The following is a 19,134-nucleotide window of genomic DNA, read 5'->3' on the forward strand; positions in this document are numbered from 1 at the left end:
GTTACCGACCCGTTCCGTTCCTCCTTCCCTTCCGTTCGTCCGTCCCCCGTACCCCCGTACCCGTCCGTCCGTCCGTCGCGTCTACTCTCTACTACTCTCTCTCTCTCCTCCTCCTCTCTCTCTCTCTCTCTCTCTCTCTCTCTCTCTCTCTCTTACTTCCCTCTCTGTCGCACCCTCCCGCACTCTTTCGCCCTGTCGCTCTAAACGCGATCGGCGGCGCGTTATTCACCGGTATGTGTTCATGCGTTCACAAAGCAGTTGAACCACAGTTGGCGACGAGTACAAAGTTCTGCATGATATAATTTATTTAGAGCGTTCTCAAAATCGATTTCCCGAGCAACGATCTGTTTCTCTCTCTCTTTCTCAAATTATTATGACGTGTGAGATTATCTAGTCACATGTGAATAATTACGGTAATTATGGTACCTAGAGCCAGTACGCGAACTCTAATGACTTTGATTATAAAAAACGTAATGTATAGAACAGATGTACATCAGGATGTCAGAAATACGTCAGAAACTTCATTCACGGATTCTTCGATTGAATCGACGTGCATCTTCTGTTACAAAGAGATTTAGCATTGAAAGATAAGATGTCTAAATATAGACAATGACATCCAACTACATTTTTGTTGAGTAAAAATCGATTGGAAATCTGCCAAGAAATCTATGCATTGAAGAATAATGCATGGAAAGAGAGAAAACGTCCTGTAGGCTATTTCACGCAATGCCATGTTTCACCTGCATGTCGATTTGAATCTTGTCGCAATGCTGTTGAAACGTGCCAAATTTCAAAATGCAAGAGCGAATTAATAGTTCACATTAAATCACGATGAGCGATAACGTAATAATTTCGAAGGAACGACAAAGTTTCGTCCGGTGAGATTAACAAGGGAGAAAATTGCAAGTGTTCTTCGTCACGATCTATACATGTGCATGATTCGAGCCATGGAACTTCTATACATATATTATTTTAATTATTGCACACGGTAATACCGACATTTTACTGACGCGATATGTACCGGCGTTAACCGCGATAACGATATCTAATGCGATATTACCGCAACGTGTTTGCAGGAATCAAATGATTCCCATTCTCGTTGAAAACTTGTAAGAAATGTGAATATTATTTATGTTGAATATAGTTGTTTCACATATACTTTCAGAGTTTAATCCGTATATCTTAATAATCGACGATATGAATAATAAAAATGATCTGTGAAGGCATTGCTAAAAATATACTCGACTTGAGAGATTACAAAAATTGAATTTTTCATGAAGTGAAGCAACAGATAAAAATATCATTTAAATTTCCTAGGTTTATATAAATTACAAAGACTTAAAACAAATTTAACTCCCTAGAAACAAGCAAAGTTTTAAGAGAATAATCGACCAAAACATCCTGCCGCATTAATATTGGATCGTTATTTAACACTGATTAAAATAATGAATCAGGATTATATGTATGTTAAAATAAAATAAAGAATACAAATGTATGGACTATTTTTTGTTAATCTGCTATAATTAAAGCCGATGCAACATCGTATTTTATTAATTTTTATCTATATGGATTTGAACAAACCGGAGAAATCAAATACTCTTAATATATTTTAGAATATATTTTAGAGTTTAATAAATATAATCTTTCTATGCAACTCTCATATTACAGTTTTACAATTCCAGATTACCGATACAACGTAAACCGCAATAAAAATAACAGAAATTTATTCTATTTACGACTCGTAAATAGAATAGCATTACAAAATCGCATACAGTAGAGTGTATTTATATCTGTCTATCGATAGTCGCGGAAAAAAGCTTTTCTGCACAGAAAGAACAGTTTTGCTAAAATATTTAGCTGAATATAGATCTGAAAAGAATTTTGTTTGAATCATCAAAATAATTATGTAGAACGTAAACTGTTATTAGAATGTTAAAATTTTTTGCAGTCTTTTTCTCATCTAAGTGTTCTTCCAGTTTTCTATTATTATCAATGATCCAACAACACAACACAACGCACAAAATTATTTCCTATATTTAACTAAATTTTTAAATATTTCAACAAAATCATTTCGTTCAAAATTATGTAATGAAAAGGATAAGAAAAAATAAAGATATCCTTTATCTTATCTAGGAGAATCAGGATATTATGGAGTTTTTACAATAATATGAATCCAGATACGGTAAATGCTAAAGTTACATTATCCTTTTCTTCATTAATTGTTAAGAAGAAGTTAACCTGACTTTAGCGTTCACTGTATCTGGATAAATGGTATTGCAAAAACTCCCTATTGTCTTGAAAGAAAAGAAAAGAAAATGAAGAAAAAAATCAAAAGCAAATGGAAGCTTAAAACGGAGAAACTTACGACATTATTCGCCACGATCGTAGGATTCGGATGTATCTGTAGGCCGTAATCATCGCCGATCTGCTCGCCGATTTGCTCGCGGCTGGTGGCGGGGCCCATTTCAGCGCCTCCCAGACGAGGGACGGGGCCCGACTTCCGTCGAAACCGAGGCGCTGGTGGCACCTAACCGACCGATCGACCGATTCCTCAGATCGGCGTAGCCCTCCCACCGATGACTTACGATGCCTCCATCAGCGTCAGCCGGGCAGGAACTCTACGGAACTCAGCTTCCTCGGTCATGTCTACGTCCATTTGCCTCGCAAGGAACGATCGAGAGAATCGATCGTGCGAAGACGATCGAAATGTGCGAAACACGCGCTTGTCCCTCTTCTTTCTCTTGCACCCCTTTGAGAGATTGTCGTCCACCGGCGTTTGAGAGCTTAGCGCTTGCAAATCCGGCGGTGACAAGTTTTAGGATCTTACGTAGATCTTACGTTTCTCATCGTGATAATTCGAAGTACTTACGGACGAACCTTTATCTGTCACTATTTGCACGGCAACGTTTGAGGATGGTTTCCGAAGTGACATCGAATCAGGCCAACCTCGTCGATATCTCGACTGGCCTGCACTAGCTTCGACAATAGTAGACATATGTAAAACATATGACCACCAATTGTCTTCCTATAAATCTTCGAAATTTTCAACCTTCTTCAGAAACAATAATAATAGTTTGTTGTTATCGCAGCACAAATCCTTCGTAAATTCTTTGTAGATTCTAGAAAGTTACTAAAAGCTCTTCGGTCACGTTACGATACCCTACCGGCATGGATATTTCACGAGGAAAAACTTTGTCGATAGTCTCTTGGGTCACTGGTTCACCGGTGTGTCCGCCTCCCACGACGATCGATCGCGCCCGTTTTTCCTGAGTGCTACCAAGAAACGTTGGTACCGACGTCTCGACGAGGACGACGACCACGACTTGTCGCACACACCCACCGGCCGGCTCCAGGTTGCACCGCGAGGAGGAAAGAACTCGCGAGGCGCGATCGCGGAGTAAAGTATCGGCGATAAATCGGGGAGAAGTCGGAATTTTGGACTACGCGAAGATAAAAAAGAGGAAGGCCGGAAAAGAGAGGTCTCCCCCTCGCCAGGCAGAAGAAATTTCCTCTCGCCAGCAGGCTCTACCCCACCGCGAGTGGGTAGCGCCGCGGCGCCCCAGGATCAATAAAACGACCGCCCGGCCGTCGCCTGTCCTAGGTCCTCCTTGGCCTCTGCCTGCCGTATGGCTTGCACGACGTCGGACGCCCGACGTCCCGACGCGGCGCGCGTGTCCCCGCCACGCCGTCGCGCTCTCCGCGCGTGCACCAATCCCTGGACGCGACGACGCCGCGGCGCGGCGCCGCGTCGCGCCGCGCCGAGCTCCGGCGCGATCTTCTGCGGACCGCGCGCACGCCCGCTCGCGTGCGAAACTCTCCTTGCCGATCGATATTTTACGGTGGTGGTCAGGAGCGTCCTCGGAGAAAATCCGTGAAAAGTGCATTATTCGCGGAACTCGATAGCTTTCCTATATACGAAATGCAGGGACAGTCGTAAGAGTATTACTCGGCAAAAAACACATATTTTTTAAATTTAAGATTCAACGAAGAGGAAAAACTTTCAATTTTTATTTTATTTTATAATTATATATTTGTATAAAATATATTATTCGTTCTATTCATGAAAAGAACAATTTTACTTGTAGGAATTAAGTTATCCATTTTTTACTGCAAATTTTTTGCTTTATATTCCATTTCTACAGATAGAATTTGAATCTCGTAATATTTTTAGAGAGAGTTTGTATATATTATTTAAATTAAGAAAATTTAAATTAAGATAATTGTGCACGATCGAACATCTATGGACGTATGCAAACTTTTATTTGGAGCGATCGGTCATTACCTCGATATATCTGCTGGGTCAGTACAACTGACGTATGTGTTTCGCTTCCTTTTATAAATAATTTGTTATAAAGAGCAGGTTTTAAAAGAGCATTTTTTAAATGTATTAACTGTCGGATTCATAAATATAAATTACGATGTTGGAATAGTAAGCACTAGGAGCAATACGTAAATTGCATTTTCTATTACTATCATGGAAAATTTAATTATTCAAAACTTTGATTCGCTTCATGCATTATTATGCATTATTACCGTATAATTTACTATGCCTTTGCTATATAATATGTTTATTAATATTGCTATGGGACTATTGTTACATCATATAAAATATTGACTTTTTTTTATCGTAATGCATTACATCCTATACAATCACTTTCATTTTGTTCTTTGCAGATCGATATCGTCGACCACCCTCACGGTAGCCACATACGCTCTAAGGATAGTCTACAGTCTGGCCATAATCTATTATTGTAATAATAGGGAAGGGAACTCGCTTAAAAGTTCACCGTTTCAGTCTGATGCATAACATATATACCATGTATAATTTGTAGATTATTTATAAAAGCAAAAATCAAGCACTTAACGAGTTGTTACACATCGAATACATTAAAAATATCACAATTACAAAAATATTTGTATAAACATCGCAATCTATATAATTATATCAATCATAATTATATCAATATATTTTAAATGTGCAATTAAACGTTTTGTAAAATATAAGAAATTGGTTTTATTAATCGTTTATTTTTTTAACTTGAAATAAATATATTTTATATATAGTATAACTTGCGGATTATTTATAAGAACAAAAACTAAAATCAAACAAATTTAATGAATATTAATACATTGAAAATATCGTAATAATAAAAATATTTCTCACATTGCAACTTATAAATGTTATTGTCAATATATTTTAAACATGTAATTAATAAAATATTACTTTTTTTATTATAAAATAAAATTGATTTCAGAGAACAGTTATCTTGTTAAAACAAAATTACTTTTAAAAATAATCTGAAATTAATTGCAGTTTAATCATCTCCTGCGAAAAAATGTATACATATTAAATATTTATTATTTATACATATTTTTGTACGAATCACAGAAGACATGACGCATCTATACGAATGCGTTAGGTTTTAATAATCACTTTGTAATTTTTTGACTATGCCGTAAATATTTGATGACTTGTTTCGCTGCATTGCTTATGTCGCTCCGTTTCGCAGACGTCATAATCTCGATTTTTTCGATTGGAATTGCTGTAATCAAATTATGAATATATTTCGGTTTGTCGAGATCATAAGTGACGGATTGTAGAACGCGAAGACAGAGCAACTGCATCTCCTCCGAAGATGCCTCATCATCCAAACAATGACTTAGCGTGTCTTCAACTCGTGATTCGAGCAGATATTGTAAGCCAGTTTTATTCATGCTTACATTATACAGGATCATTAACATTAATCTGTAATTGCGATCTTGAGATATTATCGAAGTTTTATTTTCTCCAATCAAATGTGGAAATATTGGTGTACCATATATGGAAATCGAGAAGAAAGATAAGATAGCTGGAAACAGCTATCTTATCCAGCTTTGGAAGTGCAACAAAATAATTCTTTATGCGAATACCTTTTCAAAGATATCGTTCCAGATGCCGACGGTAATTCGGGCGTTAGTTTAATTAATTTTTGCACAAATTCCGTTCCGCTAGAATTTGTAATTAAAAATTCACGACCTTCCGGGCTTGCGGATATATTGGTGACGATACCGAGGAGGCCCATTACAAATTGGTACTCAACATTGCTCGTAGGAGGAAATGCGCTTCTGTAAGTATTAACGAATGCACCAAAAGTCCCATTCACTATCGACAAGAATTCTCCTATTTTACTCTGAAACTGCGACAAATTAATTAAATTAATTAGGACTAATTTAATTTATAGATAAAATGAATTTATAGATAATTTATAGATAGAATAATATTATATATAAATTTCAAAGGTATTCTATTTCTGTCTTCTTTATTCTTCTTTATAAATGTATTCTAACTATAAATGTAATTAAATGAATTCTATATGTAAATGAACTTTATATTATATTTAAATGTTATTCATAGAATTAATTTTGTTATATTTATAGAACAATTAGAATATATTTAAAAAAGTAAAATTATATTTTGGAAATTTATTTTTACACATTTAATTATATATCTACTTAAATTATTTAATTACACATCCATGTATAATTTTTTCGATAATGTAGAAAAACTTGCAATATTATATAACTTAAAGATTTTTATCCTTTATCTTCTATTATGTATTTATAATGCAACAAAATTTCTACGCCATTTTACTTAATATTATCAACGTATACTTACGTTCGATAACCAAGTGTCGACTATTTGCGGAAACCTAGAAGCACGCCATGTCAAGTTACCTAATACTGCACCAAGGCTTGTGCAATAAGTACTCTGACTTAATATCTGCATGATATGGCAAACACAAATAAATTAACAAGTGGTATTTTAATTAATTACGAAGCTATTCTATTTGCACCGTTTCTAAAATAGTAACAAGTAAAAATACTATTGGTATTTACAATAGGATACATAAGCGCAAGAAAATATGTAAAATAATGAAGACATTCTATTTGCAGCGTTTCCAAAACAGTAACAAGCAAATACTGTTGGTATTTACAATAAGATACATAAACGCAAGAAAACACGTACAAAATAACACTGATAATAATAATTAATGGAGATAACAGCATCTATCAGTATCGAGATAAAGCTTTACTTGATCTTTCAGACGTTCTACTTCCTCGAATGCTTCTTCTTTCTCTTTCGTTAGACACTCTATTTGAGTATGCAGTTCTTCGCATTTTGATTTCAATGCTACAATTTCATTCGTATTATCTAAAAGTAAAGATATATAATGAACCCGATATTTAATCTTAATTAGAGTGAAAAAAGCTTGTATGAATATAATCTTACGCTAATCACACGCAAAGATATAATAATAAGATATGAATTTTATGAGATATACTACAAGCTGAAGCATCACATCTAACGTGTTGTATCAATTTTCAACTACAATATTTACTTCAGTATTTTACATTTCCATGCAATATGATATTAAATTGAAATCTTTTTTTGCAAAAAATGCAACCTTTTGACGCATTAACAGAAGATGTTGAGAATTTATCGAAAAGTGTATGTGTTTTTTCTCCATTTGTCTCTTCTTTATGTGATACAGCTTTGAGATTATCAGTCGCAAAAATCTGTGGAATGTCGTCTATAAATTCGTGCAAATTACACTCGGTGGAGTTCAAAATTGTCTCCAAGGAATTCTGTTCGAAGAAAAATTTAAAATCGCAAACGAAAATTAATATATATAACAACAAGCGCTACAATAATGCAAATAAAATACGCACTAGGAGTTCATGTTCATTTTCTAAATTAAATTCGTCCATATATGCGTTTTCGCGTTATCGAGGAAGAATAAAACAATCTCACAATAGTTGTATGCAAATATTTTTCAGATTAATTCGCAGAATTCTGCTGCAATATGACAAACACATGTAATGTCACGATTTTAATTTTTGATGTTTCTGTAACCTAATTAAATTCGCGATTAATAATATTACAATTTTTACGCTATTCGTTGTTTTTGCATGCGATGTGCTATAAGAATTTAGAAATGCGAAATTATATTAACGACATAAATATTTACGCATAAATAAATATTAAGATTTATGAAAATTAATATAGATATAATTGAGCGACGTTGGATGTCTTCATTTAAAACAATTAATTAATCTTCAGAATTTTTTTCATAAGAGATAATTTCACAAAAATAATATCTGGTTTTTAATTATATCTGGGAAAATTATATCTTCAGCAACGCTTTGACTTCAATTGCATTTGGTTAACTTACTGGGCAGATTGTACCGTAATTACTGAAATTATACGTGCGCAATCTCATCAAAAAGAAGCACGAATTATGTTACCTCGAGATATACTTCGAATACAATACAAGGTATTCCTTTGAAAATAGCATTTCTTTTCTTTTTGAATGCTATCTCATAATTCCTTTTAAATGCTATCTTTCATCACAATACATTTAAAAAAAAATTTACTTTTTAATTTTCGTTAATGCTTGTTATTAAGTTCATTTTTGAGTGATGTATATGATCACTCTATGATGATACTAATTCAGATTGAAATTCTATTTATAATTTTAGGTGCGTAGAATATAAATAAATTTAAAAAAATAGGAATACATGTACATAAATTAAAATGTATGTAATAATTTAATATCCGAAGTATACAGATATATAAAATTATATAAAAAGAAAATTTTTAAATATAATGCGAAAATTAAAGTAATTTAAGGTAATTTTTACATACTATTATTTTATGCATAATTTCCACTCTTTAAAAATTTTTAACGTGAGATATACAAAAAATTTTAGAGAATATCATAATTCCAACATACTTTAGTAAAATAATGCAATGTATTACATAGATTTTGGAATAATTCAGTTATTTTTCTTATTAATTATTAATTCTTTATTATTCTTTATTATTAATAAAGAATAATAAATTGATAACACTTTTTAGGATGATGTCTTTGAAGGATAATAAATTCTTTTATTATTTTTTTATTATTCTTTTCTTAATCTCTCCAAGTTATCTCAAAATATGAGACGCTGAATTCAAAGTCGATCGCAAAATCGTGCATGCTATGCAAAAGACACAAGAGACCGTGCTAAATCACCGGCGACATTCCGCCGTGGAGTGGCTTCCGTTCGCTGCGATAAGATAGGGACTTCGTACATATCTACACTCTAGTTACCGAACATACGCGAATAATGTCGCGTGAATTGTGAACGCGCCATATTGACGTAATGGCGACGCGATCGATTTCTCGCGTGGCTTAACTCGAATGAGTTTCGGAACGCACGGCATGCATGTTGCGTGCCTCTACTGCGTCCCGCGCTCGCGCGTCCCTCCCCCAGTTGTCCTACGATGCGCCAGAGTGGTAACAAGCGTTTACGCTTCGCGACTTGTGGAAGTTTTATTATTTTTCACAGCATCTCGGATATTTGCCAAGTGAAACCCATCGTTGGAGACCGCACGGCATAGTAAGTAGAGTACTCGCGAGCCAACCATCGCGATCCCGGACTGAGCCTTGGAGACACATTCCAATCGAGAGCCCGCTTTGAGAACGCGCACCGACACTTTCCCGCGTATCGCCGCCGATCCTACGATCGTTTACATTTACGTAGCCTTCGAACGGGCGGTTACGATACTTACGCGGCACCCGCGCTTTTCGACCGGAGAAATTCCTACGTCGCTTAGTTATTCATCGAGGCTCTTGTGTACGAAACTTCTCATTGTAAAATGATAATCGATCGTTTTTAAGCTATCTTTAATTTTGCATTAAATCTAACTTATATAAGTTCAATCGATTTAATTAGCTTGCCAATCTTGCTTTCTTAATTATTTTGTGCGTTATATGTATACACACACTCATATATGCATATGTGTATATATATATATAAAACATGTGCACACATGAAACATTAGCTAGGAAAGATTTAATTAACAAATAATTGTAATCAAGTTTGAGTTAACTTTCAAATATATATGTAGGTCTCGCATATAAATCTCACAATGAAGTTTTCGGAGGGTGAAGAAGTTCTTGCCAAGCATCCGAATACCTCTGAATATTATAAGGGAAAGATTCTCAACGTCAGAGGTGATCGATATAAGATACACTTTGAAACAGGCATTGAGTATACAGTTAAAGAAAATGATATAAAGGTAATTTGTTAATGATTGGAGGAACATTGTTAAAAATTATACTATTATATAGTATAATTTTAATTTTAATATAGTTTAATTTTAAATTATACTATTATACTATTATATAGTATACTGTTATATAGTATAAAATTATATATTATTCTCTAAATTCTTTAGAGTAGAATCTGATTCGAAAGAATAAAAATTGAGCTAGTCTTGAAAAAGAATGGTTTAATTTTCAATCTTTAAGAATAGATTAAGATTTCACTCTTTAAAATAACATTCATTCTAAAAGTTTTAGAGAACAAGGAATATATAAAATGAATTTAAGACTAAATTTTATCTTATATATATATTATATATATAATTTTTTATCCTCAAAGGCTGAGAGAATAGGGAGAATCTCGACGAGAACAAACAGAGCAACAAAAAGCCCTACAAGACGTTCTCCTAGTAGGAAATCACCAAGTAGGCGATCGCCTGGAAGACAGTCGCACAGATCTCCTGGAAGATCGCCATCATCTACGACTAGGAAATTACCTATTCGTAGCACACGTCTCGCTAAAATATCTCTGTCTCGTATAGATGTCGAAAGAGGTAGGAAATATCTTTTTGATATGCAACATTTGCTGCTTGTATTCTAATATTCATGCAAATTTGTTCCTATTCATGAACAGATAAAACGAGCAATCATAAAGGAAGCGACATAAAGATACCGAATGAGAGTCCAACTGATTCGTTGCCTCTGCAGCAACGTTTGAAGGAAATTATGACTGTAACACATAGACCATCGCTTCTGAAGACTGAGCAAGAATATAAATCGATTATATTAAGAAGTATTGATAGAGCTGCCTCGCTTCCAGTGGAAAGGAAAAGTTATGTACAAGATTATCCTCTGGGAGAAAAAGAAAGAGGATACTCAATGCAAAGAGATCAAGTATGTTTTAATAATTTATTATTTTATTCCTCCTTTTAAGCTTTATAATAGAATAATATGTATTATATCGATAATTGTTTCAGGATATAACAAAAACTTTACAGGAAGGCGAAAAATGGGAAACGGTTGTGAAACGTGAGAAAGAAATAAATAGAGTTGATAAACCGCAAGAATGGGGTGGATGGGTTGGGACAGTTTTCCTCACATTTATATTACCAATGTCCGTAATCTTACCACAACTCTTATGCTCAAAAGGACAATGCAAATCTGCACTTATAAAACTTTCTGCTGATGTGAAGTCTTATATAAATTTATATACGTTGCTGTCTTATATTGCATTTTTAACATTATTGGCTTGTATTTCGATTATACCGATTGGAAAAATCATAGATGGACAGCAGAGTAAAATTGGAAGACTCCAATATCGCATAAATGGTACATTTTAATAGTGTGATTTTTAATTACATTATTTTAATGTTTTTTTAATTTTTCAGGCTTTTTGAGTGCTATAGTGGCTATGATGGGATTTGGTTTATGTGTATACATGAATATACCGATTAGTGAATACATTCTGAATAATATCGTGCAGTTGTCTGTCAGTGCGTGGATTGTGGGAACGATTTTAGCTTTGGGATTGTATATTAAGGCAGGAAAAGCTCCAGTAATCAATCTAAATATATACGCATCAACCAACAGCAAGATATACAATTTTTGGCAGGGTAGAGAAATTAATCCACGAATTGGCACTTTGGATTTCAAACTGCTGTTAATACGAGCTTCTCTCATTGGCACAGTAAGTGTTATTTTATGTTTTTATTTTCGCATGGATTATACAATACATAATAATAATTAAGTTGAATGTGATTACAATTATATTTTCTATTTTGTAGTTGATCGTGAACACAGCCATCGCCCTTAAAGTTGTTGGCAATATAAAGAGTCCAAATATTGAGAAACTTGATGTAGCTACATTATTAGTTATCTTGTTGCAACTATTTTATATTCTACATGGATTAATATACGAAGCTACTATCTTTACGTCCTTTACAATAATGTACGAGGGAACCGGATACATGACATGTGTTAGTCATTTGTTGTACCCATTCTTGACGACTCTCACTACAAGATTTATATTATATCAAAAGTAAGTTTAATAAATAAATATATTAAGTAATATTTTAATATTTTTTATTTAATGCATTTTCAGAATGAAACTTGATTACTTTGTTGGGTTATCTATTTTGAGCTTTATAATGGGATATGTTTTGTATTACACTAGTAATTTGCGGAAAGATGAGTTCAGAAAGAATCCAATTTCATCAACAGTACCTTGTAAGTGTAAAGATGAAAAATAATGATTCTTTTTTTTTTGTCAAAATAGACTTATATTTTTAAAATTTACAGATTTAGAAACCATCCCGACATCACGAGGAAAGAAGTTGATGTTGTCCGGTTTATGGGGTCATGTGAGACATCCCAATTATTTGGGTGATGTTATAATGCATTGGTCTATTGCGAGTATTGGCTTAGCAAATGACATTCTACCATACTACACCGCGATCTGTTGTACATTAGTACTCGCTTATAGAGCTGTGAGAGACAATAAACGTTGTCAGATGCGCTATGGATATGCATGGGAGCAGTATTGTTCGCGTGTGAAGTACATGATTTTGAAACGTATATTTTAAGATAACAGAACGCATAGCGTGGTATTTTTTAAATACCAAATTCTATATCAGTTATCACAGAAGATAACGTTCATTATATTTTATAGGATCTCTAATTTTGTGCATTTTACGATATTTTTATGAGATGATGTAGTGATATAGTATTATAAAGTATACAAATATAGAATCGGATAAGAGCCAAAAATATTTTGATAATATTGACAAATATCACATTAGAGAGAGAGAGATATATATATATATATATATTTAAGTTTATAATATGAATCTCCATATATGTGATGAGAAGTGACCATTATGACACATGTTTTGATAAAGAGAAAACTTATGTATTTGTAGGATAAGTATATGCATAGTATATTTGTTAAGACATGTGCCTGTAATATCGAGCATTATAAACTTAAAAATATAAATTAAGAAATTTTATACTTTTATAAATTAGAACGGCATAAGTGTACAATTATGATTATTATAGAGACTATGATAAGCATTCTTTAAAAGACATGATTTTTTTAATAAAATATATTCTCATCTATTTTTTTGTGTTTATCTTGTAATTCTAATATAGTTGTTTCCAATATAGACTTATAATTATAATTTTTTGGAGTCTCTAATAGTTCGTGTAGTTATATTTTTGGATTAGGAGTCTATATAGAAGCCATATATGAAATAATATTACGAGATTCTAAATTTCTAAATTAAATTATATATAACAAGTTACGAGAAAGCCACAAAGTAAATAAGAAGTGGTCATAAGTAAAAAAAAATGTTACTGTAACTTAAACGGGATTAAAAGTATTACACGGATTGTTAATAATATAAAAATATGTAGTATGTATATTTGTACACTTATTTTTTATTAAATTGCTCGTATATATACACGTACATCTAATTATTATAAAAACAATTCGTTAAATTGAATTGTTAAAAATATGTCCATTTGTCTGTAACATAATTGACAAACAGAAATTTAATATTCTTACGTTGTAAATCAATAAATGTCTTAGCCAATTGTTAATAGAGAATATCCTCTATTTTACATATATTCTTCTATCTAACAAATATTATTTACTTCTAAAAAATAAAAATTTTTCGAAATTGCATGTATGTCTCACTATAAAATGAAAACAAACTTCTGTATATCTGTACATCTATTCATGGTAGACACGTGTTTAATTGCCCAAATTATTATACGTATTTATTTTATTTTTATATATAGTTATATTTATTTCTTAAAATTATATATTTAAAAATTATCGTTAAGCCACAAATGTACTCTCTACATAACATTTTATTGCAATTTTGTTTTGAAGAAAAATATCTCATATTTGTACGTAACGATATCTAATATAATCCATATCTACAAATTGTGTAAATGAAAAATGACAATTAAGAAAATTACTTATAATGTGTAGAAAGAATTATGTTTATTACCGATCCATTCGTTATATTTTCAATGTATTTCTACAAATTATTATTTATTATACTGATATCTAATTCTTTTATTTTATCAGTCGCTTTATTTGAACGGTTAACTTGATCCGTTATTTACGCACTTTTAACATCTTCCTTAAATCTATTTTGTGGAATTAAGAGCCAGAGAATCTTTTTACATAAAAACGAGCCCTTGTAATCATGAAAGTGAATCAAAGTGTGTAAACTAATATCACAAATATAAAAATAATATATATTCGAGTTTATATTATTTTATGAATGAAAATGCTTTATCATTACAAAAATGTCATTTGATCATGTTAAGAATACATTCTTTTTGCTGATACATTTGATTAGTCAAATAATTTTCGATCAATTTGAAAAATAGTTTTTTCCTTTTCTGAGAAACTTAATTTTTTGAGTTATGTTACTTTTAAAGCAAGAGAGCGATATGTAAAATTTTGAGCTCTATTAAACATTATTAAATCTAACGTCTGGAAGACTAGGAAAGAAGATTGAAATTTATTCTTTATTTGATTAAGAAAAAATTAACAGAAAGAATAGAAAGGTATTTTAGGTATTATTTATGTTAAATCATTAAGTAATATAATATATTTTTTGACATATAATAAACAATTTTTTAATATATAAAAACATTTCAGGAATAAAATATACGACTTAGATCATTTTTATCATCGGACACAAGTATCTCATTCCAATTTGTTTCTCAATATCGCAAATTTTATTGTTCACCTATTAACCCTTCTTGTACGAACATGACAAAGTTATCATGCTTCATTAGGAACATATTGTCGCTCGTCCGTATTGCTTATATATCGTTATATATGTATATATGATATACTTTCTAATTAACGAAAATCTCGTAAATCTCTATTGGCACACACGAGTCCCCCGTTCTATTTTTATCGATAAATGTTTCGTGGCAGTACTTTCGATTCAGTACTTTCATCACCTGCTAATATTCGGTGGACCCCGTGAAAAATATTGCACATAATTCGATGGTCATGATAAAGAAGATTTGAAAGGATCCTCCCGAATCGATTGGTCCTTTTTAGGCGCATACGAGGCCGAGCGGAATTCAGTTTTTAATATCCGTTCGCCGCTCAGAAGAAGTAGAAGATCCAATACACGGCATTAAACAGCATGAAGCTGACTGGGAAGATGATTCGCGAGTATTTGTCTATCACGTTCACATCCTTGATCTTCGGCATTGACACACGTAACACGGAAGCTCCTCTACGTAGAACGTGTAACATCTACAAGATTCAATTGCAATTATATTTAGACTTAAATATATTTTAATTTTAAATTTAAACTTTAAAAACGATTTACAAATTTAGGAATGACTTATCATTCTTTCCATTTTGTGCGGTCATTACATTTTTTATAATTTTTAAATATCTTTTTTACAAAAAAAAATGTAAACTGCTAAAAGGCAACGAAAATACTTGAAACATTCCCTAAATATTTTCTATATAGTTGCATTTGTCTAAGACATGCCTTCGAATACCTTTGGCTTATGCGGTCTTGGACCTCTGTATCTAAGACCGCTGTTTCGACTATGCGTATTGTAAGCGGCAGTCCTGGACATACGAAAACTCGGCGGAAACTTGGCCGGGTCATGGTCCCTTCCAGCTCCCAAAGTCGATGAAGCGCTGACTATCCCTGACCTATTTCTAATGCTCGGCAGAGGTGACATTCTGAGGTCCTGAAGTTCTATGATATCCGCGTCCGTGGAGCCAGGAAAAGGCGAACTGACTTTGCTCCCTGAAACGAAATTGGATTGATCGAATAAGTAAAAAATAATATAAATTTTAAGAAATTTAGTAGTATTAAAGGATCGGTTAAATAAAATTATTAAATGTGTATCCAGACAGCATGAAATATGATAAATATTTATTAATATTTATTTTTTGAAATGTTATATAGATATTTTATATAAATAAAGCTTTATTCGAAATATTATTAAATATAGACTAAATATTTTATGTAATATTTGATAAATATAAATAAATATTTCTAGGTATTTTTTATTTAGATTATAATGTCTCAGTATTTTCTAAGTATAATCTCTAAGTATTTTCATAGCATTTACAATAAATATTCCATAATATTTACAATATTGGGTTGCCCGGAAAGTTCGTGCCGATTTTGAAGGAAAATTGAAACGCAGAAGATTTAAATTTTAGTATACATTTATTAAATTATATAGGTTAGTCGGCACGAACTTTCCGGACAACTCAATAAATGTTTATGATCCGTGTAATCTAAGACCACAAAAATATTTACAAAATATTTAAAATAAATCTTATAAATATTTTTGTAAATATTTATAAATATTGTGTGCTGTCTGTACTTATACGAACTATTTATTATAGATTTTTTTAATAACATCGTTATAATTATATGTATGTACTTATCTATATTGTTACTCATCACTCCTTTGGATCAATTATCTTATCCACCGATATTTTAAAACTTCATTTTTATCTCGTAATATTTTTTTCGAAATGACATTGTCTTCGAAAAAATTTGAAATAACTATCTATTATTAACTATTAAATAGTTAATTCTCGCTTAATTACTCATATAGATAAAATTATATGCAGTAAAGACAGATACCAAAGCAAGAGATAATCTATGATTTTGATAAAAACTTACTTATATAAGAATAAAAAAAATATTGATTTTATTATATTCATGCTAGAGAAAGTCGGAATCTTATTTAACATAAGTGTTGTGGCTATATAATCGCCACAAAATTATTGATCCGATATTCGGCTTAATTTACCTGTTTTAGAAGATAGTATTTTCTTCTCATCGGTTTCTTTCTTTTTAATCTTCTTCTTCGCTTTGGCGCCCCAATACGTGTAATTGACCGCCGCATATTCTAACAAGGCCGCGAACACGAAAACGAAGCACATCACCAGGTAGATGTCAATAGCTTTCACGTAACTGATCCGTGGCAGTGAGCTTCTAACACCTGTCGATATGGTTGTCATGGTTAGAACGGTCGTGATGCCTGAAAAAAAAGACTGATATATTACACAGTTTATATTTGCCTGTAATAAGAAAAAAATTTTTCAACAATTTATTGAAAGATAAAAATCGGAAAGCTAAAAGTTTATTATTACGAGAGAAGAAATAAGTAATTTCGGATTTAATGGAAATCTAATTAATGGAAATCTAGTTAAACAATTCGATGAAATTATTTTTAAGACGTACCAAGAGCTACTCTTGCACTGGTAGCTTCATAATTGATCCAGAAACTGACCCAGCTAAGCATCACGATTAGTATACTCGGCAGATACGTTTGAAAAACAAAATATCCGATGTTTCTCTGAAGTTTGAAGCTTAACGAGAGCCTCTGATAGATGCCAGTCGCCAGCTTCTCCTTTCGATCGTTGGTCTCATAGCCGATAATCGTAAATTGCGGTAATTCCGCCTCCTTAACTCCATGAACGGGAGTTTCCTTCCAATACATTAGTACATCAAGCACCGTGTATCCATCTGAGCATTCAGAATAATAGTATAACAGAAATATAACAGAATAATTTGCATCTCATTAAAACTCACCATTCTTTCATTGATTCAAATAATATTTTTACTAATATCCTAGATAATGTTATTCTAATTAATAATAATAATAATAATAATTTGCATTATTTCGGAAATGTAAATCTACAAAAAATTTAATTTTAAAAGAAGATAAAAAATATTTCTTAAAAATTGATTTTTTACAATATTTAGATATATATTTTTAAAATCTAAAGAAAATAAGTACGTTGTGGTTTTTTTATCTTTTTATGTAAAAGACATAAATATTTACAAGAAGAGAATATTAATAGATAATATTCAAATAATTGATGTGAATGCGTATTCCAATACGTACAGCTTTCGATTTCAACTGTACAATTTTGTGAATCGAGGGGATAGTAATGCAAGTCCATCATGCAGGCCAGAGTCGTTGTGAATCTCATGCCGTATGTGATCGAGCCGTCACCAGATAATCTAACGAGTTTGTTGCGCTCGGTAACGTCGTGCAAAAAGCTGCAATAAATTCAGTAGAATCAGTTAAGGCAAAGCTGAGGAGATAAAGGATTAAAAAGAAAGATGCTTTTAAATAAAATCTTTAAAAATAAAATATAATTACAAATGCTTAAAGGTTTTGCAACGTCATATAATTTGTCATCATAATTACCTATTTTTATCATTGGCAAAAAACGTATCCGGGACCCAAATCTTTTCCGCGAAATCGCCACTTAATGTCAGGACTTCACCCTCGTGCGAAAAGGCGAGTCTTTCGTCTTTCCAATATTGATTTAAGTACATCGTTATCGTATAATCCTTAAATACAAGTAATAATTAACATTGCTAATAGAACTTGTTATTATAATTAATTAAAACAAATATATGAAACATATTTACATAATATTCATTCGTTGTTTTCAGAAAGAGGAAAGAATAGAAAGGATATAAGAATAAGAGTAAAAAGATACTCGAAAATACATTTCAACACAACGGCGCTATCATGGATGAAAAAGAAAGAAACTTTGTTGGACGCATTGACGATCGAGCGGTTATCCAAACCCAGGGAATACGAATCCATTTATAAATTGCGACTGGGATATGAATGTCGGTGAGAAAACGAATTTTGTATTCTGACTGGAATATATGATATGATATTCCAATACAAACGTCTCCAATATAGCACAAGTATATCAATTTACATATGTGTATACAAATGTATACACATATATATTACGAGATTCGAATGAATAGTTGTAATATAAATAAAAGATATAGAATAATAATTTAAAATATTGTTTTAAAAATTTAATAAAATATTAACTTCATGTGATTAGAAAATTAAATTTAATTAATTGCATCAAAGCCTAGCTCAGATAAGTGGATTAAAAATTATTACCACATCAGAAATATTCTCTCTCTCTCTCTCTCTCTCTCTCTCT

At 32.1% G+C, this 19,134-nt stretch overlaps 4 protein-coding genes across 4 annotated transcripts in view; 1 reads left to right on the forward strand and 3 right to left on the reverse strand.

Annotated features, from left to right (window-relative positions):
* Nucleotides 1-2,464, reverse strand: part of LOC105618112 (monocarboxylate transporter 12) — a 26,961-nt gene extending 24,497 nt beyond the window's left edge. Inside the window, exon 1 of the mRNA XM_012199652.1 lies at nucleotides 2,366-2,464. Coding sequence (XP_012055042.1) covers nucleotides 2,366-2,464 — 99 coding nt within the window. The remainder of the gene's footprint in view (nucleotides 1-2,365) is intronic.
* A 2,966-nt stretch (nucleotides 2,465-5,430) lies between these two features.
* Nucleotides 5,431-7,749, reverse strand: LOC105618113 (heat shock factor 2-binding protein-like). The gene is made up of 6 exons (XM_012199653.1): nucleotides 7,711-7,749; nucleotides 7,446-7,626; nucleotides 7,074-7,192; nucleotides 6,656-6,760; nucleotides 5,911-6,176; nucleotides 5,431-5,746 (listed from the first exon to the last, which is right to left on the reverse strand). Exons 1-6 carry the CDS (start codon nucleotides 7,747-7,749, stop codon nucleotides 5,431-5,433), a joined length of 1,026 nt encoding a protein of 341 aa, XP_012055043.1.
* A 2,206-nt stretch (nucleotides 7,750-9,955) lies between these two features.
* On the forward strand, nucleotides 9,956-12,712 carry LOC105618114 (delta(14)-sterol reductase). Its single transcript, XM_012199654.1, has 8 exons — nucleotides 9,956-10,105; nucleotides 10,471-10,684; nucleotides 10,765-11,024; nucleotides 11,108-11,459; nucleotides 11,519-11,817; nucleotides 11,915-12,168; nucleotides 12,232-12,356; nucleotides 12,429-12,712. Exons 1-8 carry the CDS (start codon nucleotides 9,956-9,958, stop codon nucleotides 12,710-12,712), a joined length of 1,938 nt encoding a protein of 645 aa, XP_012055044.1.
* A 2,555-nt stretch (nucleotides 12,713-15,267) lies between these two features.
* LOC105618116 (gamma-aminobutyric acid receptor subunit beta-like) overlaps nucleotides 15,268-19,134 on the reverse strand; it is a 7,373-nt gene continuing 3,506 nt past the window's right edge. Inside the window, exons 4-9 of the mRNA XM_012199655.1 lie at nucleotides 18,366-18,511; nucleotides 18,057-18,214; nucleotides 17,390-17,674; nucleotides 16,956-17,186; nucleotides 15,675-15,931; nucleotides 15,268-15,420 (exon numbers count right to left, since the gene is read on the reverse strand). Coding sequence (XP_012055045.1) covers nucleotides 15,268-15,420; nucleotides 15,675-15,931; nucleotides 16,956-17,186; nucleotides 17,390-17,674; nucleotides 18,057-18,214; nucleotides 18,366-18,511 — 1,230 coding nt within the window. The remainder of the gene's footprint in view (nucleotides 15,421-15,674; nucleotides 15,932-16,955; nucleotides 17,187-17,389; nucleotides 17,675-18,056; nucleotides 18,215-18,365; nucleotides 18,512-19,134) is intronic.

The sequence above is a fragment of the Atta cephalotes genome, assembly GCF_000143395.1.
Source record: "Atta cephalotes unplaced genomic scaffold scaffold00015, whole genome shotgun sequence".
Lineage (NCBI taxonomy): Eukaryota > Metazoa > Arthropoda > Insecta > Hymenoptera > Formicidae > Atta > Atta cephalotes.

Excerpts from the sequence above, each read along its gene's own strand:
- LOC105618113 (XM_012199653.1), bottom strand. The coding sequence starts at position 7,749 with ATGGACGAATTTAATTTAGAAAATGAACATGAACTCCTA. Across the intron at positions 6,761-7,073 it reads TAGAACGTCTGAAAGATCAA|ATATTAAGTCAGAGTACTTA; the intron begins GTAAAGCTTTAT and ends CATATCATGCAG. Across the intron at positions 5,747-5,910 it reads GGAACGATATCTTTGAAAAG|ATTAATGTTAATGATCCTGT; the intron begins GTATTCGCATAA and ends TCGCAATTACAG.
- LOC105618114 (XM_012199654.1), top strand. The coding sequence starts at position 9,956 with ATGAAGTTTTCGGAGGGTGAAGAAGTTCTTGCCAAGCATCCGAATACC. Across the intron at positions 10,106-10,470 it reads TTAAAGAAAATGATATAAAG|GCTGAGAGAATAGGGAGAAT; the intron begins GTAATTTGTTAA and ends TTATCCTCAAAG. Across the intron at positions 11,025-11,107 it reads ACTCAATGCAAAGAGATCAA|GATATAACAAAAACTTTACA; the intron begins GTATGTTTTAAT and ends TAATTGTTTCAG.